The sequence below is a fragment of the Moschus berezovskii genome, chromosome 3, assembly GCF_049115385.1.
Source record: "Moschus berezovskii isolate FMDL1 chromosome 3, NW_MosBer_1.0, whole genome shotgun sequence".
In the NCBI taxonomy this organism is placed as follows: Eukaryota; Metazoa; Chordata; class Mammalia; order Artiodactyla; family Moschidae; genus Moschus; species Moschus berezovskii.
The window spans coordinates 29,462,591-29,488,124 of NC_142462.1; the positions used below are offsets into that span (position 1 = coordinate 29,462,591).

The 25,534-nt window shown below is 36.3% G+C and overlaps 1 protein-coding gene across 1 annotated transcript in view; it reads right to left on the bottom strand.

Moving 5' to 3' along the window:
* Nucleotides 1-25,534, bottom strand: part of DGKB (diacylglycerol kinase beta) — an 898,781-nt gene that overhangs the window by 491,886 nt on the left and 381,361 nt on the right. The window contains exon 20 of the mRNA XM_088833532.1: nucleotides 22,708-22,868. Coding sequence (XP_088689658.1) covers nucleotides 22,708-22,868 — 161 coding nt within the window. The remainder of the gene's footprint in view (nucleotides 1-22,707; nucleotides 22,869-25,534) is intronic.

Here is a 25,534-nt window from a genome sequence, read left to right on the forward strand (position 1 = left end):
AATTATGTCCATGCATGTGGAAACCAGGGCTTCCCAGGTGGCACTAGTGGTAAAGAATCCATCTGGCAATGCAGGAGACATAGGAGACACAGGTTCAATCCCTAGGTCAGATAAATTCCCCTGGAGAATCCCATGGACAGAGGAGCCTGGTGGGCTACAGTCCAAAGGGTCGCAAAGAGTCAGACACGACTGAGGCATCTTAGTGCACACACACAAGTGGAAACCAAGGATTTGAATAAATTTTTACTGGAATGAATCTCTCAGTTTCCTTCTTTAGTAACTTTCCAAGTTTTTAATGACTTTTGGTAAGTACGGTTTTGGCTTTGCCTACTAAATATCCCTTCCTCTTTTTTTCATAATTAAAATCTCTCTTTACAAAGGACAACTTATTCCTTGTGAGTCAAGAAGAAAAAAACTCATCACCATCAGCACCACCCTTCTTTGGTGCAACAGTTCCTCAGGACATGGGGATTGCTTCAGGTAAGAGTCCATGCTGAGCTGAGCTTCAGGGGCATAGGAATTGTGTAGTCAAAAAGGGCCTCATCATCAAGAGGGTCTTTCAGTAGGTTCTACTGTTTTATTCTTGAAACTCTTAACTGCTGAACAGAAGGCTCTTCCTTCTCATTTTGCAGTGGGCCTCACAAATTATGTAGCCCATCTTGAATGTAGGTCCAAAAGTTTTTCAATCAGATGCTTCCCTAGGGTTTGCAGATGCAACTACGGGGCAAAACTGCCTCTTTCTACTATGGATGTAGAATTTCAGGAAATGAGTTCTTCCTCTAGATGAGGTGAGTCTGAAGTAGACCCGAAAACAGAGATAATTTCAGAATTATCCAGATAATGCTATCTGGACCTAAGCTAGAAAACAAATCAAAGATCAACTGAATTGAGGGATAAAATAAGAAATATGGTACTGAAGACTGTGTTGAGCCTCTAAACACAGCTTGAAGCCTGAAACACTACTTGATCAGTTATGTGAGTCAAATTATTCCCATTTTAGCTTAAACTACCATGAGTTGGGTTTTGACCATGTGAATCCCAAGTAATTCTTAGAACCAAATCATGTTTCATATCTGCGCTGAGTCTCATTTGTTTTCCTAATTCACTAAAGTGTTCTTGAATGTGTTCAGAAACACACCATCCTTTGAACAAAGTAAGCTCTCTCCTGGCTAATTCATATCCATAACAATCATGGGATGCCTGAACTTGTGAAGATTCAGTATTCAGTACGGAGTGTATGGAATAAAAACCTGGTTTTAAAAGTCAGTATCTACTTACTTTCTTTGAATCTTTTCTCCTTCACATGTACTCAATGCAGACTGAATGCCACACCTCTGCTTTAATATTTATTGTATACATCTCCACATTCTCAAATAATTCAAAATAGACCTGCTGCATGAAGTGCCAGTGAGAGGTAATCACAATAAATCAGGCTTTATCTTCAATTTATTCATTTCTGTACATACAACGTGAAGAACTGACATCTAATCCTGCCTTTCAAACAGAGGGGTAAATGGAATAAAATGAAAATGGATGACAATTATATTACGATAATATGACTAAAGTATTAAGATGAACTGTTAATCATTACTTAGCAAATTACAACTTTCATATGGAGAAAATAATACCTTACATATATAATGAATAACATTACATTTGGACTAATATGGCTGTAAGTTAATTATAGACTACACAGCTGATTTAGTTTCATTTACCTAAGGAGCTGTTCTCACCCTGTTGCAGATTAATTACATCTTCAGGAATACAGTCTCATTTATCAATGTCACTTGCAGCATTATAGCTCTTACCAAGTGTGTAGGGCTTTTTTTAATATTAAAAAAATTCCTTGCCTGTGATACATTTTGCATGTTTAGTAATTAAAAGCACATGACAGCTAAAACCAGGTAAGATTAAATTAGTTATGGAACATTAGGAAAGTCCATGTCCAAGAAATTAAATGACTTTAAGAAAATAAAATTCTGTTTAAACCGTTCAAGTTAGAAAACCTCTCCTATATTTACAGATTGTTTGAGAAGACCCCATGCTTTGAAATATATTTATGAAAAATATGCAGCACACTGTGAATTCATTTATACACATTAAGTAGATTTACAATATTCCTATATTCCAAAATTAGTAAAAATAGTTAAAAGAATACCATGTTAAACTTTATATATATATAGAAAAGTTTATTTAAGTTATGGTGGAAATTTTTTAATGCTTGCTTTTCTCTAAAAATGAGAATGTTCTTAACTAAATGTGAGCAAGAAAAAGAACCACAGAGATCTGACTGTAGCTTGGAAAAGAGTGGAATATTTATTCATTCACAGTAAATGAGCATTTAATATCTATTAACAAATGCTATTTGCTAATGTGTGTGCAAAGAGTAGGCACACTTGAATAACTTCCATTGCCAATCTCAAAGTGCTCAGATTCTAGGGAAAGACAAATAGATGACTATAAAATGTGATTAATGTTAAATAAAGGTATGTGAAGAGAAACATAAGGTACAAAAAAAGTATGTCAAACCTAGTCTGACAGCTCAGAAAAGAATTTTTAACTGAAAAATAGCATGAGCTGATTATTCACAAATGTACTGCTGCTAACCTTATAATTTGCGAATAAGAAAAGGGAAGATATATCTGGGGAAAATTAGTGATGGGGGCTGGGGGATTGATCAAGGTGATCTGTTTCACCCTGACAGAATTGCTGGCATGAGAAAAACTATAGGTAAGGGAAAAGCGTTTCAGAAAGAACAGGTCGTTTCCAAAATAGAGATAAAGCTGAAGATATGTCAGGGCTAGACATGATAAAGAGGTTAGAGTTCATCTGTATGACATATCGAGCCACTGCTTAGGCAGAGCCTGGATTTGAAGAATTAAGATGGAGGCAGAGAAGAGCCACATGGAGAAACCGGAACAGTGAAAATTACAGGTGATAAGAGTCTGAGCTCCTTAGAGGCAAAATAAATAAATAAAAATAAAAAAATAAAAAATAAAAAAATAAAAACAGAATAAAAGAAAATTGAAAAGGAAACACTTACAGAATATTCACATACAGAACCATCACAATTCCTTGATTAGGTGTGGAGATCTGTGAAACACCAGAAGACATCTAAATGTGTGATACAGAGATTGCTACCCTATTTTCAGATAATGACTAAAACCATAAGGAGGAGTGAAAGAGCCTACCAGATACAGAGAAAAAAGAGCAGAGCTGGTAATTATTTACAATTAAAGGAGAGATGAAGTTAGAAAAGTACATGAGGGTGACACATAATCAGCAAGGTGGTCAGAAAAGAATTTTAAGGTTTGAGAGGGTATGGGGCCAAGGAAGCGCAAAGAAGTGAGAAAAGAAATTCAATAAATAGAAAGTGATTCAAAGTTTGTTGCTGTTAAGCAGCTCAGTTGTATCCGACTCTGCAGCCCCATGAACTGTAGCCCACCAGCCTCCTCTGACCTTGAGATTTCCCAGGAAAGGATACTGGAGTGAGTTGCCATTTCCTTCCTACCCAAGGATCAAACACATGCCTCCTGCATTAGCAGGTGAATTCTTTACCAGTGAGTCACCAAGAAATACAAAGTGATTCACAGTTAAGTGCAGCAAAATACTGGGAAACCAGTGTCACTGGATTGGTGAATCTGAAGGTCAAGGATAACAAAAGAAAGAAGTTTTGGGAAAGTGGCATGAGAGAAAGAAGAGGTAACAAAGCCATCTTGAACTGATTCTGCAAAAGTGAGAGGAAGTGGGGGCGACTAAAATTCTTTGGACTGAAAATTACCTAGGAATAAATATTTCTTTTTTTAAATGTGTGTTTTACACTTTCCTTCTTTTCCCAAATTTTATATTTTATTTAAAATTTTAAAATAAAATTTTATATTTCACTTGAAATTATTTAATATTTAATTATTTTATATTTTAATTAAGGATTTTAAACACTGCATGTATCATCCTCACAGATCAAAGATCTGTATCAATAATCAAAACCACTATAAATGTTCTTGAGTGATAAAGGAAGTGCAGGATAACTAACTCAAAGTATTTAAACCTGCACATTAAAAAAACTGAATACCTGGAGAGAAAAAAAAGACAATCAGAAAATACAGCAATCAGAGGCTTAATGAGAAAGCAATACCTGAACATTTATTAATATATGAACAAATTTGTCCCAACTTCAGATACAATGCTTTAGTTTGGAGTTTTTGGTTTGGGGGGTAAAATCTAATTATAGTATTACCAGCTTTTATTTGATGGATCTGTTTTTCAAAAGCTCAATACAGTCAGCAAAAACAAGACTGGGAGTTGACTGTGGCTGGGATCATGAAATAAAATACTTTTTGCAAAATTCAGACTTAAATTGAGGGAAGTAGGGAAAATCACTAGACCATTCAGGTATGACCTAAATCAAATCCCTTATGAGTTTACAGTGGAAGTGACAAATAGATTCAAGATATTACATCTGACAGACAGAGTGCCTGAAGAACTATGGATAGAGGTTCGTGACATTGTACAGGAGGCCGTGATCAAGACTATCCCCAAGAAAAAGAAATGCAAAAAGGCAAAATGGTTGCCTAAGGAGGCCTTATAAATAACTGAGAAAAGAAGAGACACAAAGGCAAAGAAAAGAAAAGATAAACCCATTTGAATGCAGAGTTCCAAAGAATAGCAAGGAGAAATAAGAAAGTCTTCCACAATGATCAGTGCAAAGAAATAGAGGAAATCAATAGAATAAGAAAGACTAGAAATTTCTTCAAGAAAATTAGAGATACCAAGGGAACATTCCATGCAGAAATGGTATGGACCTAACAGAAGTAGAAGATACTAAGAGGTGGCAAGAATACACAGAACTATACAAAAAAGCAATCATGACCCAGATAACCACGATGGTGTGATCACTCACCTAGAGCCAGACATCCTGGAATGCAAAGTCAACTGGGCTTTAAGAAGCAACACTACAAACAAAGCTAGTGGAGGTGATGAAATTCTGGTTGAGCTATTTAAAATCCTAAAATATGATGTTGTTAAAGTGCTGCCCTCAATATGCCAGCAAATGTGGAAAACTCAACAGTGGCCACAAGACTGAAAAAGTTCAGTTTTCATTCCATCCCAAAGAACGGCAATGCCAAAGAATGTTCAAACTACTGCACAATTGCACTCATCTCACATGCTAGCAAAGTAATGCTCAAAATTATCCAAATCAGGCTTCAACTGAACGTGAACGATGAAATTCCATATGTTCAGGCTGGATTAGGGAAAAGCAGAGGAACTATAGATGAAATTGCCAACATCCGTTGGATCATTGAAAAAGCAAGAGAGTTACAGAAAACATCTACACGTGCTTTATTAATTATACCAAATCTTTGATTGTGTGGATCACAACAGACTGTGAAAAATTCTTAAAAATATGGGAATACCAGACATGTTGACCTGCCTCCTGAGAAATCTGTATGCAGGCCAAGAAGCTACAGTTAGAACTGGATGTGGAATAACAGACTGGTTCCAAGTCAGGAAAGGAGTACGACAAGGCTGTATACTGTCACCCTGCTTATTTAACTTAAATGCAGAGTACATCATGCAAAATGTCAGGATGGATGAAGTACAAACTGGAACCCAGATTGCCGGGAGAAATTCCAAGAACCTCACATATGCAGCTAATACCACCCTCATGGCAGAAAGCAAAGAACTAAAGAGTTTCTTGATGAAAATGAAAGAGAAAAGTGAAAAAGCAGGCTTGAAGCTCAACATTCGGAAAACTAAGATCATGGCATCTGGTCCCATCACTTCATGACAAATAGATGGGGAAACAATGGAAACTGTGAGAGACTTTTATATTTTGGGGCTCCAAAATCACTGTAGATGGTGACTGCAGCCATGAAATTAAAAGACGCTTGCTCCTTGGAAGAAAAGCTATGAGCAACATAGCATATTAAAAAGCAGAGACATAACTCTGCCAACAATGTTCCCTACAGTCAAAGCTGTGGTTTTTCCATTAGTCATGTATGGATGCGAGAGTTGGACTATAAAGAAAGCTGAGCGCCGAAGAATTGATGCTTTTGAACTGTGGTATTACAGAAGACTCTCGAGACTTACTTGGACTGCAAGGAGATCCCATCATTCAATCCTAAATGAAATCAGTCCTGAATATTTTTTGGAAGGACTGATGCTGAAGCTGAAACTCTAATACTTTGGCCACCTGATGTGAAGAACTGACTCACTGGAAAAGACCCTGATGCTATGAAAGATTGAAGGCGAGAGGAGAAGGGGACGACAGAAGATGAGATGGTTGGATGGCATCATTGACTCAATGGACATGAGTTTGAGAAAGCTCCAGGAGTTGGTGAGGGACAGATAAGCCTGGTGTATTGAAGTCCATGGGGTCACAAAGAGTTGGACACAACCGAGCAATTGAAATGAACTGTTGAAAAAAATTTTCAATATTTTATATGATGCTTACTGAATAAATTATTTACCATTCAATAAAGAGTAAGTTGATTATTTTGCAATTTACTAAACAGTTTAATGTGACTGAGCCAATAAAAGAGAAACACTATGCATTTTTAAGAAAATGGTTAGAACTGAATTTGCACTGAAATTCTGTAGTTAAACTGCTGTGAGGTAAATTTATCAAGTATTTGAGATCACTAATTTTTGTTGCTTGACAATTTACTCAAATACTATAAATCTTTTTTAAATAGCCTATTTCAGAAACAAATTTCTAATGAAATGGAATATTCCATAAAAATATGAGAAAAAAACATATTATTCAATAGAGCACTAATATTATAAATTTCTTCTTGTCATAAAATGTGGAAAAACACATTTCAAAACAATGTCATTTTATAATGAGAATTGTAGACGTTACTTAATGTTTCTAATTTCTAGAATGTATAATCTAAATTCCTCATTTAAGAAAATACACAAATTATTTCTTAATAACAGAATTATCTTTAGACCAACAGAATTCAGCCAAAACAAATATAAAGTTAAGTAATAAATGGGTTGTAACTTAAAAATTATATGTTTATAATAAAAAGGTAAATGAACTGGACAAAGCAAGGAAATGAGATTTTAAAACAAAACAGTTTTAAATAGCCTCAAATCTGCTGAGTCTAATTTAACTGATTTCAGGACCAGACCAAAAACTTTATGTTGTTAACCAGTCTGTGATCATCACTAAATGTATGCACCTGTGCTAATTCGCTTCAGTTATGTTTTTTGCATTGTATGAACTGTAGCCTGCCGGGCTCTTCTGTCCATGGGATTCTCCAGCAAGGGTTGCCATGCCTTCCTCCAGGTGACCCAGAGATTGAACCCATGCCCCTTAGGTCTCCTACATTGGCAGGTGGGTTCTTTTCCACTATTGCCACCTCGGAAGTCCAGCTTAATGTATAAGGTTAAGATATTTCCTTTGTATTTGCAGTAAAGGCAGAGGGAAACATGTAAGACAAGGCTAATGACTGTAAGAATTCTGATTGCTAACTATTCCACTAACTTGACATTTCTGGTTATGAGAATTAAGTAGTCACATTTTTCCTATACTGGAGAAGTAAGAGGCTCTTAGTGACTGACTAGGGTTGAAGGCTATTAAATCATAGCCATGTAAATATCTATTTGATAGGACATCTGGGCGGTAATATATATGATACACTAAAAGTCTCCTAGTTTTCCTCAGATTTCTTCCAGACTCAGAGAGTAATTCTACAGGGATCACAGACCCACTTCCAATTTCAGAAGTACAAATATGAATAAGGTTTTAAATTTCATGTTGGCTTTCACTTTTTACACAGCGTGTGATACTAACTTGTTTCTGGATATGTTCTCCAAAAACTGGAGGACCTCTCCAGAAGGCTTTGAAATTCTTATTGCCTTGCTTGTTTCTGCTCACAGTGCTGACTTCTGTGTTGAAGAGTGTCCAAATTGGAACTTACTGGGATGATTAACAGCTGCTACAAAATCAATACTCTATGTAGGGAAAACAGAATTGGACTAAGATGATCTTACATGAGCACTAGTCTGTGACTGAATATCTACCAATGTCAACAAGCCAGATACAATTTATGTTAGTGGAAACGTTTCCATGGATATAATCCATGGTCTTTTCAGAATTGCCCTTAGAAACCTAGAGGGTGTGGAAGATAACTCATAGGTTTTAATTATGCGTAATTATGCATATTCTCAGTTGCAAAGATTATCACTGATACACTTAGTGAGAAATGGGTTTTCTTAAATCTTCCATTATTTTAACATTTATTATGGTTGAGGCACTGAGTCATACTATTGCTACCGCAGTGAAAGTGAAAGTCGCTCAGTAGTGCTCAACTCTCTGCGACCCCATGGACTATACACTCCATGGAATTCTCCAGGCCAGAATACTGGAGTGGGTAGCCTTTCCCTTCTCCAGGGGATCTTCCCAACCCAGGGATCGAACCCAGGTATCCCACATTGCAAAGTTCTCCTCAAAATGAGTTTTAATTTTTTTTTTCCTGCAAAATAAACTGAAAGTTAATGCAGATGTTTGTGTATCTGTTTTATTATACACTGATGCTCCAATTAACAGTAAGGTAATAGCTGACATACATCCTAAAAATCCTTTCTATCTACATTGGAGGGCTAAGTATTATTTATAATTATGTATTTTTCTCTTTAATACTTAATATCATTGTTCAGTTGAGTTTCTCAGTCAAGTCTAACTCTGCAACACCATGGACTGCACCACGCCAGGCTTCCCTGTCCATCAGCAACTCACAGAGCTTGCTCAAACTCACATCCATCGAGTTGGAGATGCCACCCAACCATCTCATCCTCTGTCGTCCCCTTCTCCTGCCCTCAATCTCTCCCAGCATCAGGGTCTTTTCAAATAAATCAGTTCTTTGCATCAAGTGGCCAGAGTATTGGAGTTTCAGCTTTAACATCAGTCCTTCCAATTCAGGACTGACTTCATTTAGGCTTGACTGGTTGGATCTCCTTGCAGTCTACGAAACTCTCAAGAGTCTTCTCCAACACCACAGTTCAAAAGCATCAATTTTTTAGCACTCAGCTTTCTTTATAGTTCAACTCTCACATCCATACATGACCACTGGAAAACCACAGCTTTGACTATACGGAACTTTGTTGGCGAAGTAATGTCTCGGCTTTTTAATATTGTGACTAGGTTGGTCATAACTTTCCTTCCAAGGAGTAAGCGTCTTTTAATTTCATGGCTGCAGTCACAATCTGCAGTGATTTTGGAGCCCAGAAAAATAAAGTCAGCCACTATTTCCGCTGTTTCTCCATCTATCTGCCATGAAGTGATGGGACCAGATACCACGATCTTAGTTTTCTGAATGTTGAGCTTTAAGCCAACTTTTTCACTCTGTCTTTCACTTTCATCAAGAGGCTCTTTAGTTCTTCTTCACTTTCTGCCATAAGGGTGGTGTCATCTGCATATCTGAGGTTATTGAAATTGCTCCCAGCAATCTTGATTCCATCTTGTGCTTTCTCATGATGTACTCTGCAGAGAAGTTAAATAAGCAGAGTGACAATATACAGCCTTGACGTACTCCTTTTCCTATTTGGAACCAGTCTGTTGTTCCATGTCCAGTTCTAACTGTTGCTTCCTGACCTGCATACAGGTTTCTCAAGAGGCAGGTCAGGTGGTCTGGTATTCCCATCTCTTTCAGAATTTTCCACAGTTTATTGTGATCCACACAGTCAAAGGCTTTGGCATAGTCAATAAAGCAGAATTATATGTTTTTTTCTGGAACTCTATTGCTTTTTTAATGATGCAGCGGATGTTGGCAATTTGATCTCTGGTGCCTCTGCCTTTTCTAAACCCAGTTTTAACATCTGGAAGTTCACAGTTCACGTATTGCTGAAGCCTGGCTTGGAGAATTTTGAGTATGACTTTACTAGCGTGTGAGATGAGTGCAATTGTGCGGTAGTTTGAGCATTCTTTGGCATTGCCTTTCTTTGGAATGCAATGAAAACTGACCTTTTCCAGTCCTGTGGCCACTGCTGAGTTTTCCAAATTTGCTGACATAATGAGTACAGCGCTTTCCCAACATCATCTTTCAGGATTTGAAATAGCTCAACTGGAATTCCATCACTTCCACTAGCTTTGTTCGTAGTGATGCTTTCTAAGGCCCACTTGACTTCACATTCCAGGATGTCTGGCTCTAGGTGAGTGATTACACCATCGTGATTATCTGGGTCGCAAAGATCTTTTTTGTACAGTTCTTCTGTGTATTCTTGCCACCTCTTCTTAATATCTTCTGCTTCTGTTAGGTCCATACCATTTCTGTCCTTTATCGAGCCCATCTTTGCATGAAATGTTCCCTTGGTATCTCTAATTTTCTGGAAGAGATCTCTAATCTTTCCCATTGTATTGTTTTCCTCTATTTCTTTGCATTGATTGCTGAGGTCGGCTTTTCTTATCTCTCCTTGCTATTCTTTGGAACTGTGAATTCAAATGGGTATATCTTTCCTTTTCTCCTTTGCTTTTCACTTCCCTTCTTTTCACAGGTACTTGTAAGGCCTCCTCAGAGAGCCATTTTGCCTTTTTGCATTTCTTTTTCTTGGGGATGGTCTTGATCCCTGTCTCCTGTACAATGTCACGAACCTCCATCCATAGTTCTTCAGGCACTCTGTCTATCAGATCTAGTCCCTTAAATCTATTTCTCACTTCCACTATATAGTCATAAGGGATTTGATTTAGGTCAGGAGAGATAAGAAAGCCTTCCTCAGCAATCAATGCAAATAAATAGAGGGAAACAATAGAATGGGAAAGACTAGAGAGCTCTTCCAGAAAATTAGAGATATCAAGGGAATATTTCATGCAAAGATGGGCTCAATAAAGGGCAGAAATGGTAGGGACCTAACAGAAGCAAATACTACCAATATCTATAATTTTCAATAATCTGAAACAAGATAACCTACTGCATAATTTTCATTTCCTTATATATTTACAACATTAGTAGTCTTATTATCTGACTGTTCATTTTAATTTTCACAGTCAGTCTGTATTTCTATTAGATGTTTTTTATTAAGAATTCCATATTTTAGTTTATTAACACCATGCTTATTACTTGTGCTGGAAATATTTTCTTTGAATTGTTAATGAGTTTTAACATATTTTTTTGAATGAAAGATTATGAGAATAATTTTGATTCCCTTTTCTTCTATGGGTTCTAGGTTTCTGGTTTGCTCACATATGTTTCTCCTACCCTAAGCAACATACTTTGATATTTTTTTCCAATATCCTATAAGTATTAATTATAAGATATTATTATATTAAGATTATCCTATACAATATATTAATATATAGGATACAATTTGCATTTTTAATCTACTGGATGTCTATTTAACATGGATATGAATAGAAATATAAGTTTATTTTCATTCAAAAGAGTAACCAATTCTGTCAACTAACTTATGCACTTCATTCTTACCCAATGATCTGAAATTACAAAATTTTACAAATACTGAATTTTCTGTATATCTTTATAATTTTTGGACTAATCTTACATTCTATTTATCTATTTTTGTGCTACCATATTTTAGTTACATTAACTTGATAGTATTCTGCACATGGCAAGAAAACTGACCTATTAATCATCTCAAAAAAATATAAAGGCATTTTTGAGTAATTGTAAAGTATCATTTATCAAAACATGTACAATGATCCTACTAGAATTCTCAGTAACTGGACTAAATTTATAAATTGAGATTTTACATCTTAATATATATTCACATAGAGAAATACAAGATGATTTATTCAGGCTTTATAATTATACATTGTTAGTTTTTTCCCTAATAGGTTTGATGTCTTTCTTCTTTGCCATAAACCTTGATACATCATAGACTTCTGATAACATTAACTAGACTTATATTCATATTAACAGGTAATTTTATAAAGGGAGGATTTAGTGCCATTTTCCTATATATTTACCAGTATTTGGCAACTGAAGCTGATATACTAGTTTCATTTTTAGCTAATGTATATTGACTATATATGACATCATATCATCTCCAAATAACATTATGCTTGTCTCTTGTCAATGTTTACACATTTAAATTTTTATTATTAAATTAGCTCATTTTTCTAAAAATGCTAACTACAGTGGTGATAAATATAATCCCTGCATTCTTTTTGATTTTATTTGAGATGCCTCTAGGATGCCACTATTAATATGATATTACATGTTAATTTGTAGAAAATGGTCTACACATTTTCAGTAGTTTTCAATTATAGAAATTGCAAAACTGCTTTTTATTTAAATAATTATCCTAATAACACATTTGCCTTTGTTGAAATAAACTCTACTCTGTCATTGGTTGTAGTCCTTAATTTCAATATTTGAATTTACTTGCTAATTTTGTTGTTTGTAACTGTTGTATTTATATACATGTTCTTTTTTGGGGTTGTGTTACTGAGGTATTTATATTGAGGTTTGCTAGCTATACAAAGGGAGAAGGCAATGGCACCCCACTCCAGTACTCTTGCCTGGAAAATCCCATGGATGGAGGAGCCTGGTGGGCTGCAGTCCATGGGGTCGTGAAGAGTCAGACACGACTGAGCGACTTCACTTTCACTTTTCGCTTTCACCCATTGGAGAAGGAAATGGCAACCCACTCCAGTGTTCTTGCCTGGAGAATCCCAGGGATGGCAGACACTCCTAGGCTGCCGTCTATGGGGTCGCATAGAGTCAGACACGACTGAAGCGACCTAGCAGCAGCAGCAGCAGCAGCTATACAAAATGAAAGGGAAAACATTCTATATACTCTGGAACAATTTTTAAAACATAAGATTATAACCCTGTATATGAGACAGCAAAAGAGACACAGATGTATAGAACAGTCTTTGGGACTCTGGGGGAGAGGGTGAGGGTGGGATGATTTGGGAGAATGGCATTGAAACATGTATATTATCATATGTGAAACGAATCGCCAGTTCAGGGTCAATGCATGATACAGGATGCTCGGTGCTGGTGTGTGGGGATGACCGAGAGGGAGGATAAGGAGAGGAGGGAGGTGGGAGGAAGGTTTAGAAAGGGGAACTCATATACACCCAGGGCAGATTCATGTCAATGCATGGCAAAACCAACCAATATAATATTGTAAAATTAGCCTCCAATAAAAAAATTCAAAAGAAAAGAATTATCTGTACTATGAAAGACTGTTTAAATGACACCAGTTTTAATAGCTCTTTTCCTATTCTAGAGGAGATCAATCCTGGATGTTCATTGGAAGGACTGATGCTAAAACTGAAATTCCAATACTTTGGCCACCTCATGCAACGAGTTGACTCACTGGAAAAGACTGATTACTGGGAGGGATTGGGGGCAGGAGGAGAAGGGGTAGACAGAGAATGAGATGGCTGGATGGCATCACCGACTCGATGGACATGAGTCTGAGTGAACTCTGGGAGTTGGTGATGGACAGGGAGGCCTGGTGTGCTGTGATTCATGGGGTCGCGAAGAGTCGGACACGACTGAGCGACTGAACTGAACTGAACTATGTTTTTACCTCTTCCTCTTTGGTTGTATACTTAGAGAAATGGTTCTCAAAGTGTGACCACGGACAAGAGATACTGGGATCACCTGGGAGATGTTAGAATCATCAATTCTTGGACTCCATTTCAGACTTAATGAAAGCCTGGGCTTGAGGGTCACAATCTGCATTTTAAAAAGTCCAGGAGGTGATTTTGATACATACTTAAGTTTGAGAACTACTGCCTTAGATTTCCTACCACTTCTGCAGGGGTTCCCAATTTCCTCAATCTAATCTCTAAGGATCTAAGGTGGAGCTGAGATAATAATAACAGAAATAAAGTACACAATAAATGTAATGTGCTTCATTCACTCTGAAACTACTACCCCCACCCACCCCTCGAAAAAGTGTCTTCCACAAAACCAGTCCCTGGTGCCAAAAAAATTGTTGGGCACCGCTGCCATTCAGCATATTTTACTTTTTCCATTTAGATGGGCAATACTCAATTTCTTCCACATTGTAAAGTTTACTGGCACAGATGCACATGATTTACTCTTATAACCATTGCAATATTTTCCATAACTGTAGCTGTATTTTCAGATTTATTATGTTCTGTTTATTTTCTTTTGTTTTAAAATATATACATATACATATATATAGGTGAAAGAAGTGGGCAAGATAGTGCAAGGGGCATTTTCAGCAGTCACCCTCCTCCTATCCCCTCCTCAAGGAATACAGCTTTCGACAATCACTGAGGAATAGATAGTACCTTCGCTGAGTCAGGGAGTCCAGGCGAGAAGTTCCAGCACAGCAAAACATCTATGAACAGATCCACTGAAGCAGGTGAGAACATCTTTCCTTTACCGGCATGACCCTTCCACCAGCGTGACCCAGCTCAGTGCCAAAAAAGGCTCCATTCAGTCCCAGATTTCCCCCAGCATAGGGATGGAGTGTTCAGCTTCCTGTGCCTCGCAGGATGCTGCCACAGAGGCCACTTCTTTCTCGGCTCACTTAGAGCACCGAGGGTCTCAGCACGAGTTTGGTAGGGAGTGGGTGGCGGAGGCTGGGAATAGGTAGGAGAGAGATGGCCCCACAGTCACTAGGGCATTTGGACCTCAATGAGGAGCAATGGAGCCTACAGATCAATGCAGAGATTCCTCCAGGAGCATGGCCCATGAGCTGCTTCTGGAAGCCTACACTGATGATTTCAGTAGGCAACTGAACCCCCTGGTGCCCGCACAGGTTTGTGGGCCTCCTCCCTTCCCACCTCCTGGCTGGCGCTCCATCCACCTGCCCTGTGCATGCCACGTGCGTGCGTGCGTCCCACGTGGAAGAGCAAGCTGAGAGCAGGTGAGCACCTCCAGATGGCAGGCTAACATCATGCAACTGGAGGAAGGTTCTAAATGTGAACATTTGGGGACTCTGCCCTAAGGAAAACACACAGGTGGCACTCAGCACCCAGCCAGGCTTTGGGGAAGGAGAGAAAGCAATCCTAAAACTGCCTCTCCCCCACCTTCTCCAAGAGGGAAGGAGAGGTGCAGAGTTCATGCATTTATAGAAAAGGGCCTAGAGAGCCTCGGGATCCCTAGTTGGGCTGACAAGGTGTTTCTCTCTACAGCCTGGTTAATTGAGACTGGAGAAACTGCTTTTTAAAATGCAGACTACAGATCTATTTAAAATATATATATATATTTATTATTTATTTTGCTCTTCTGGGTATTAGTTGCGACATGCGAAATCTTTAACTTGTGGCATGAGAACTCTTAGCTGCATTAGGTGTGATCTAGTTCCCTGATCAGGGATCGAACCCATGACAACTGCACTGGGAGCTTGGAGTCTTTAGTCAGTGGACCACCGGGGAAGTCCCAAGACTATGGCTCTTGAGGCTGCCCTGTAACCTGGCTTCAGTCCCTCTTAGCCATGGTACCAGGGTCCTATTTGTTCAGGGATCCAGAAGGAGACACGCTCATCCCTGCCCCAGAGAAGGCCCACTTACATCTTTCCTATTGAAGCTGCCTGTAACTCAGTATAATTCCAGTCCCTCTCAACTATTTCTGTCTGCCAGTGTTTCCACATTCTGAGGTTTATACTTACCAAGAGTCATTTGTGTGGCTTCCAACACTGTTTATGCGAATTTTAGTCTTTATTATAATTATATAATTTAATTACCTATTATAACAATGGAAAATATGATTACAAAAAGAGTCTTTGCTTTATATATGAAAACAAAGATGATTTGGGAAGATTGGATATAAATGCAGTTGTGAAACTGCTATAGAATTATATGTTCTTTGCCATAGAATTATATGTAAGAGAGAGCATTATAAAAGATTTTTGAAACTATTGTAAAAATCTAGAAGGTTTTTATACTCAGATTGCTTCACAAGTATCTTTTGAGTTTTTGTTCCACTTAAAAGAATCTAAAAATGGAAATAACAGATGGTTTATATGGAGTGTGATTTATACAAGCAAACTTTGTAGAACCCCCATTGATGACTGACATTCAAAGAAATGACAGTAGCTGGGCCTTTAAGAAAAAATTGGTCAATTCAATTATATTTATAGATTTTAGGTTAAAAAGAATATCCAAAGCTATATGGATCATTTTTATGACACTTGTTTTACCTTTCTATTAACGTCTAACTTCACATCTAGTAGAAGACCTTCTGCTATACATAAATTGGACTACTTCATTTCCTGATTGTATTCAATGGCCTGTCTTAAAAAACAATGACCACATCTTGGCTTCAAAGCATCTTTAAGACACAGGAGCAGCCAATTCTGTTATTTTCTTTTTTGTTATGCATTCCCAGCTTCTCTCTATGTTCCAGGCACACTGACCTTGTAGTTCAGAACACACCAGGCCATTTCTCTCCTCGGGCTCTTCGCATACAGTTATACCTGCTTGGTATGCACGTTCCATCTCTTTGGTGTCCACCTGACTTACATGTATTCCTTAGATCCTCTCTTAAATGCATCTTGTTTATACTGTCCTTCTTTGACGACGAGAACTAAATTTGTCCCTTATTCTAGCTCTCGGCAACTTTTGTTGTCTTTCACAGAATATATCACAATTTTCCCCAAAAAGTTATATTTGTGCATTTTTTAATAATTCTATTAAGCTCCAGATTTTAATTATTAGTTGATCTGTCTCTTTTATTCATTTCTACAACTCCAGGGTCTGACTGAAAAAAAAAGAAAAAAATTACTTTTTTGTTTATAAGCAAATGAAGAATCAAAAAGGGTGAAACTAATGGCATATATGAATTTGATGTTGATCCGGTGGATGAAAAATTTTCTAATTGTAAGTTCTGAGATTATCTATAGTCATTAAAGTACAAAGTCAGACTAAAAGGTAGCAACTATCAGTTTTTCTTATTAATTTCCATCATCTATATTTCTGATACCCAGATGCTAAGTCTCTCATGACAATTCTGTCTCAACTCACAATATTGTAAGTTTAGTGATTACATAGACTTCTATTCTGTTCACTGCCAATCGTCAAACTGTATCTAGCACAAGAAGATAATTAATAAATAAGCTTTTATTTAAGGCTCACCACTGTAGATGAATACCTATTTTTAGAGTTAACTGTGATTTCAGAATTATTTCCACTCTTCTGGCTAAAAGTAAAAGGCATTACAAAGAAAAAATTAGAAACTGGCTAGTTATTTACCAATTTCCCCTTTGCGTCTTGGGCATACAGAATTCCTTTCCGAACAATTGTGTGCATGCTAAGTTGCTTCACTTATGTCCAACTCTGTGCAAACCAATGGACTATAACCCACCAGGCTCCTCTTTCCATGGGATTCTCCAGGCAAGAATTCTGGAGTGGGTTCCTGTGCCCTCCTCCAGGGGATCTTTTCAACCCAGGGATCGAACACGCGTTTCTTACATCTAACCTGCACAGGCAGGTGAGTTCTTTATCACTAGTGCCACCTGGGCGGAGAAGGCAATGGCACCCCACTCCAGTAGTCTTGCCTGGAAAATCCTGGACGGAGGACCCTGATAGACTGCAGTCCATGGAGTCACAGAGTCGGACACGAATGAGTGACTTCACTTTCATGTTTCACTTTCATGCATTGGAGAAGGAAGTGGAAACCCACTCCAGTGTTCTTGCCTGGAAAATCCCAGGGACGGGGGAGCCTGGTGGGCTGCCATCTATGGGGTCGCACAGAGTTGGACACGACTGAAGCAACTTAGCAGCAGCAGTGCCACCTGGGAAGCCTGTCCTTAAAATTAGGTGTAACTAATTGATTAGGATATGGCCAATGGGTTATAAGCTGAACATCTTCCAGGCCTGGTCCATTTAAAAAGAAAAACATTCACAAATGCCAATATTTCACTCTCTTTTATCACCCAATTGTTGAATAGAGAGGACTCTACGTATCTAGAGGAGGGTAGAGCCATAAGACAGAAAGCCTGGGTCAATGACCAACTAGAACAGAGCCTCTCCGAAAAAGCCAACTCCTCTGTCTTACATGTGGAGGAAGAACTGATCTTCACTCGTCAGGCCACTAATTTTTGAGGTTGTGCCAAAACCCACTCTAATACAAAGGTTAAATCATGCTGTATATGAAGATTATATTTGTATATTTCTAACTCACGGATTTTCTGAAAATATGAAGCAAAATTTTATGTAAACTGTAAAGTACTTACAGTCAGCATATGAAAGGCAACCATCAAAATAAAGAAAACAACATTGACAGTCAAGTTTTGAGAATATCTTATAATTAGGAGGTAGGAGGGTTCCTAGAGATAATTTCAAGTACAAATTATGTGCCATCTTAAGCTTTCTCGTGTTGGTGATAGCAAAAAAATTGAAATGTCTCCCTTATACCTTCACTGTTCCAATTCAACTGTTTATTACATACTCAGTGATAACTTGAGGTACATGATTCATTTCTTTTTGTTGTCGGGGGCAGAGGTTGTCTGTTATCATAAGCTGATAAACAGAACTCACGGAGTGACAGCCAGAACTTGAACTCTATAAGATCTACTGGTCTGATTTGACACTGAGTGTTGATCCTCCGTCTCGCTGGGACAGACGCAGGTATTTCAGGCAAGAATGCTTTCCCTCTTTTCACACCTCTCTTTCCCATGCCATACTCACTGAAAGAGGCTGCAAGTTAAATAGAACAGCACTCTTCGAAAGAAAACAATCAAAAGCTGCCTTGCTTAGTTCTGTGCTACCTTAAAATCATAAATGAGTGCCATTGCACATTATTTTATACTTTTATTAGGCCCTAAACCTTGCATTTCAACTTTAGTACTTCACGATTTCTAGCAATTGCCTATGTAATGTGAGACAGAGTTCTAGCAAAATTTCCTCTCCCTAGGAAGCTAGTATTTGAACACATATCAACTGAGCACCATTTTTCCAATGAGATTTCAGGCTACATGCATTCTGTCAAGTTTCTGTATGTGTCTCTCTGCTTTTCCATTGAGCTCTTCATTTACTCATTCATTACACTATTTTATTATAATTATCCAATTCATTTGTAGCATGTCTAATTTGGTTAAATAGTTCTTTCTTCTTATTAAGATGTAATCAGCTACTTTGTTACATATATTTTGGAAAAAAATTTTTCATATAAATCCAACTTTAATTTTGATTAGTTATAGGGTTAAAGGTATACATTAAAGTGCAATATTAAGCTATCTCATCTAAGAATAGAAACTATCTCTATTCTCAACTTTTATGTCTTGTAGAGTTTTAACATTTCTATTTGTAGGTTTTGTATATTCTTTATAAATTTCTAGATACTTCCCATTTTTGCTTGCTGTTTTTGTACATGTGTTGGTTATTGCTTATATAATGGAATACTGTTGAATAAATTTATTTTATATTTAGTAACTTTGCTACACTCCCTAATTTAGTCCTAATATATTTTCAGTTAGGATATTACTTTTTGTCTTTATGGAGAGGCATTTTTGGTCTTTATCATTCTGTATTATTTGCATCTTTACAATATTTTTAAAACATCAGTTTTGCAGTAGATTTGATTATTTCCAATAATCAAGTTTTATTTCATTAACATACTCTTTTTTTTCTCTTGTTATTCTTTGCTATATGTCCTGTGATTTCTATTACAGTTTTTCCTTCTCATTTCTTTAGGTTTTAGCTATTTTCCGTTTTCCAACATCTTGAGTTTTGTAATTAATATTTGTTTCTTAATATCAAAGTTTCTCAGACTCAGCTGCATTGGCATATTGAACTATGTGGTTCTTTCTTGTGCATTTGGGGGGCTATTCTATGAAATGATAATGTTTAGCAGCATTCCTATCCTCTACCCATTAGCTGGCAAGAGCAATACTCTCTCACCCATGACAAGCAAATGTATGTCCAAACATTGCCAAATGTCTCCTGTGATGGAACAGAAATAATTTCTGTTGAAGACCACTGAAAACTCATCAGAGGCATATAACAAACTGACAACTGTTTACAAAAAAAAAAAAAAACCACTACTGAACCTAAGATAAGAACGCTGGCAATCTGTGATGTTTCAATCTTGAGCTGCTACCTCACACTTCAGTTCCATCAGTGCTATAGTTCTAGCAGGGTTGGGCACACTAAGAAAGCAAGCAACTTTACTGTCGGGGGAGCTAGCATGGAGTGGAAGCTAGAGGAATTCCATTACCCAGAGAGTTATCTAAAATAATAGTCATTTCAGTGGCAAATGTAGCGAGCGCTTGCCTAAGTTTGCAAAACTGATAAAGGCAAGCAGCTAACCAGGCAACTAGCCATATTTTCAATAGGAGATTTTGGGAATGATACAGTCATAACAGGCCTCAATGCTGCTGCTGCTTAGTTGGTTCAGTCATGTCCGACTCTGTGCGAACCTATGACTGTAGCCTGCCAGGCTCCTCCGTCTGTGGAATTCTCCAGGCAAGAACACAGGAGTGATTGCCATGCCCTTCTCCAGGGGATCTTCCCAACCCAGGGATTGAACCCAGGTCTCCTGCATTGAAGGCGGATTCTTTACCATCTAAGCCACCAGGGAAGCCCCATGGGCCTCGATAAGTTGCCAAATATTCCTTGCTGTCTGAAACACTATATGCATGGTTGTATATATGTGCAGGACAGACTAACGCAGGCCCTAGTCATGTACACATCCTTGGCTAAGTCAGAGGCCTTGTATGTGAGCACAAGACATAAAAGAGCCAACAGATATTAAAAGCTGAATTCGATTAATAACTGCCTTAAGTTTGTATGTGTTCCCCGATGAACATATAGATACAGCAGCAAAGGGATGAAAACCCACTGTCTCAAGGGGTTTAAACACAAACTTTGGTCAGTCATACTGACAGAGGAACAATGCCCAGAAGCCAGTGTTAATATAAAAGCAAAAGGAAAAACAAAAGTTCAGAGGCATCAGCCATACACTAGAAGGGAGAACGGCTCCATAAAATTAGTTCTGGGAACTCCTTAAACAAACACAGCAACAACCAAAACCCCTGTGGGAGAATACAAATCCACAGCTGCTACAATATGTTATAATCTCTAGTTTCCAACCAAATATTCACAGAACGCAGAGGAATGGGAAAGTGTAACACATACTTTGGAAAAAAGCAAACAATGTCTCTGACGGATTCTAGATGTTGGACTTAGCAGACAGACTTCAAAACAGTATTATATGTATTTTGATGTATTATATCAAATTATGATGTATTATAAATACACCAAAGAACTAATGTAAACTATGCTTAAATAATAAAAATGCCAATTAAATGCCTAGAAATAAAAAAAATAACCAAATAGAAATCCTTGAGTTAAAAAGTATACTAACCAAAATTTAAAAAAATTAATTACAGGGACTTAAAAGAGTAACATTATTCATAATATCCAAAGACTGGAAACAATCTAAATCTACATCAATTTGTGAAGAGACAAACAATCATGTAGTTCATATAAGTGAACCTCAAAACATTATGTGAAGTGAAATAAACCAAATGCAAATGACTATATTTTGTATTATTTCTTTCATATGAACTATCCAAAAAAGGCAAATCTTACAGGTAGAAAGATTAGTTGTTCTTTGGAGCTTGGGTAAGGAATCAGAATTGACTACATGTGGGCATGACGATTCTTGCCATGGTGATAAAAACATTTTAAAATGAGACAGACTTATTAAAATCATTAAAGGTTTACTTAAAATGAGTGAATTAGGTCATTAAAGCTGTTAAAATATTGCTATTCACATTCATATCAAATATAAACAAGATTTTTATAGATCAAATGCATTACATTTTTCTTGAAATAAATTATCATCATACTGTAGTAACAATTGTATACTTAGCCTTCATTATGCGTCATTATATGAGGCTCTTTACATGTATAATCGCATAATTTGAAACTATGAGGGAGAAAATAATAACCATCATGACACAGGTAAATTGATGGACACTGAGAAAAAAACTGTTAAAGAATTCTTACCAAGGTAGCTTGACTCCTAAGTTCATGGACTCAACTAATACTTTCTATAGTTTGCTATTTGTGTTTGTGTGTGTGTGAGTGTGTGTGTGTACATGCACATCCATAAGAGAGAAATGAGACATGACATAGATTAATATTGGGTGAATATGTTCAATAAAATGTAATGCTGTAGACATTTATTTTAAGACTTCATAATTCTGGGTAATATATTTATATAAATACATGTAAAATCACTGTTAAATTTATTAATTCCTTAGGGATTGAAATTTCAATAACTCTAAATTGCCAAATGATATTTTCAGTCTCAAATTTTTCAAGAAATTAGATAAAAATTAGTTTTTTGACTAATTAACCACTTGAGAATACTAACAGCATTTTTCTTAGACTTTAAATCATAATTTTTTAAATAATGTCTGTAAATAGAAAACTAATATGTTGTGATATTGTAATATAGATTTCAAAATAAGATAACATTTGATGCATTCTTGTCACACTTTTAGTAATGTGAAACTTATAAACTTATAAACCATTTTATAAACCTTATAAACCATTCTAAGCTTAATTTTACTAAAAAATGATCAAACAATTACATATAGTTTCTTTCCTTTGTTTAGCACATGAAAAATCTATCACTGATTCTCTTATTTTAAATAAATTCAGATTACCCATTGGAAGAGGTTTTTGCTGACACAAAGGTAAAATAAATTACTTATAAAAAGTAAATCTTCATAAATAAGAGTTTATGTCAGTGATTATGCAGAACTGGTTAAAAAAAAAAAAGAACATTTAGTGGAAAATCTTACCACGCCAATGGAAAAATAATTATTGATGATACTGTAAGGCACTGGGTCTCCCTTCTCATCTTTGTCATTAGGTATGACTTCAAACTTCCACCTGTCCAACATGATTTCTGTGCTGTTTTCAATGTCTTTTAATATTTTCATCAAATTCTCACCTTCATAACCTAATGAAAAAAAAATTATCTTGAGAAAAATATAACGAAACAATGAAAGCTATTACTTATATGTATTTAAGTGTGTGAATGTTTGTATCATTCTAAAGCTAAATAATGCATTTCAAAGCAAATTTAATGCAAGTTGAAGAGTTAAGACCAATCTTATTATACTCATATCAATATTTTATCTGTAGCTTTAATTTGCAACTCATATTTCTCTCCTGTGGTACAAATTCTCAGTATAGCCACTGCATACCCCTCACAAAACTTTTTATCAATATATTCAAAATGGAATTGATGATCTGTTTGGGTACCGTCCTCCTGTGAATTCTCCCTCCCAAAGATGACACCCTCCAACCCACTTGCTAAAATAAATTTCTTGCTGCCATGTTGAACTTGTCCTTTGCTTCTACTCTCTCTGCAGGCTTTACATTTGATAATACTTTTTCCCAGACGCCACCCTCCCAAAAATAGATTCTATACAGGACCATAGCACTAAGTTCTCAAAACCAGCCATACCATGGAACTAGTATACTGCACTATAATTATTTACATCTTTCTCCTTAGACGTTCCTTTTCCCAGGTGTACCCTCCAGTAATGCTCAACAAATCCATTTTTAAATAAATCTACTATAGATAGTAACCATGGCCTGAAAGTTATTGCTTAATATTATATTTTCTCTTAAACGTACCTTTAGTTATCTAACATTATAGTTAATTAGGGCTGTGACCTATTCCTGGATGTGTTATTTACTGAAGTGCAGCTTTTAACATTCTAAATAGCTTCTTTCTCCATAAAAACTTAGCTTTGGTGTGAGAATGAAGTGAGGGAAAAAGAGAAAATGTATAAAAGGTCTTAGTCTATGAGGCAAAAGAGTAGAAAGTTGTCAACAACAGTACTGATGATGACATTAGGATGTGAAATGTTATACTAAATTAAATAATGTATCTTTCTCTAACTCTATACACACAGATTCTTGAAATGATGTTTTGAGTTGGAACTATATTTTCATAGGTGTTTTTCTGTGTCCAACTCAGGTTTATATTTTAATAATTTATCTGTTGAATAAGTATATGCCAGAGGCTATGAGTCCTCATTAGAGGTGTTAATATACTTAAACTTAAAAAAAATTGAATTGGATTAAAAGAAAAAAGAATAGGTACCATAATATGCCAACATTCTCTAAAGACAATAAATTATATTTATGGTATATTTGTTGAATTAACTATTAGAGGATTATCTATTAACCTGAAATCAGGAATATTCATCCTGGAACCTACATCTCTTATCATATGCAGGTCTAAAAAACTAATTATGCACTATTCAATATACACAGCAAAGAGTACAATGAACAGTGATTACACTGACATAAACATTAAAAGAAATAATAGATTCCGTATCATATTTATAGCATAATTCAAAATTGATGAACATATATAAAATGCATAGAATAGTACTCAGTGATAAAATACTGAATTGTTTCAACTGCAAGGCTACAAAAATTAAGCGAATTTATTTTTTCAGATCTTCTTAATAGTTCCATGCTCATTCTCAATATTTATTTCCTTTTTAAATTTCTTTTAAAACTCCCAATTATATATATATATATACACCCCACATTGAATGGAATAAAGGAGTTTATATTCATATATTTTCCAAATTCTACTCTTATTTGAAAATAAGTTTGATGGTTTTAGATATAAATAATATACATATATTAAACTAATATTGTATAATATAGTATGAAAATATACACACACTCAGCAGAAATATAAGAAATTATAATGCTTTAAACATTGAGTTTCTTTTCAGCTACAGTTTATGTTAATAGAAGCATTGTCCAACATAACACTGGAAAAATGGAGGAATGGAACTGATGAGAAAAGAACACAACAGAATTTAATTTAATGAAAGTATTAATAAAGTGAGATTAAGTAGGGTCAATCAACTTAAATTCTTTAGCACTGGGCATGTTCTCACAGTTTTTATGGGTAAGTATGAAAAAGGCTGGGCTTCCCTGGTGGATCAGATGGTAAAGAATCTGCCTGCAATGCAGGAGACCTGGGTTTGATCCCTGAGTTTGGAAGATACCCTGGATAAAGAAATAGCAACACACTCTAGTATTCCTGACTGGAGAATTACATGGACAGAGAAGCCTGGAAGGCTACAGTAAACTGGGTTGCAAAGAGTTGGACATGACCGAGCGACTAACATACATGTGAAAAAGGCTGGTATCAATCAGTCTTCTAGACAAGTTAAAATGGAAAGAGAGAGGCAATAAATCTATTTTGAGAATCATATGTGAAGTTCAGTATTAATTCACAAAGGTGAAAAATTCCAAATTGTTGTTCTCCACTTAACAGGTATCTATGCCCTACATGTTTGTATTTATCTGTGTGTTAAATAATGATTCATAACTATAAATAGCATTGCTGAGCTCAGTAAGATTATATTTTTTAAAAAAGATAAACTTACTAATAAGCAAACAAAAGCTTGCTCTATAAGAGAATGATGCTACTTTGTTTCTATTATTTTGATTTAAAGCCTATAATCACTCTAGGCTAAGAAATCAAATGTAAACATAATTAGTATTTATCTTCCACCTAATGATATGATGTTATCATAATAACTGAATCTATCTAAAAAGTCATTTTTACAAATTTAAGATCACATG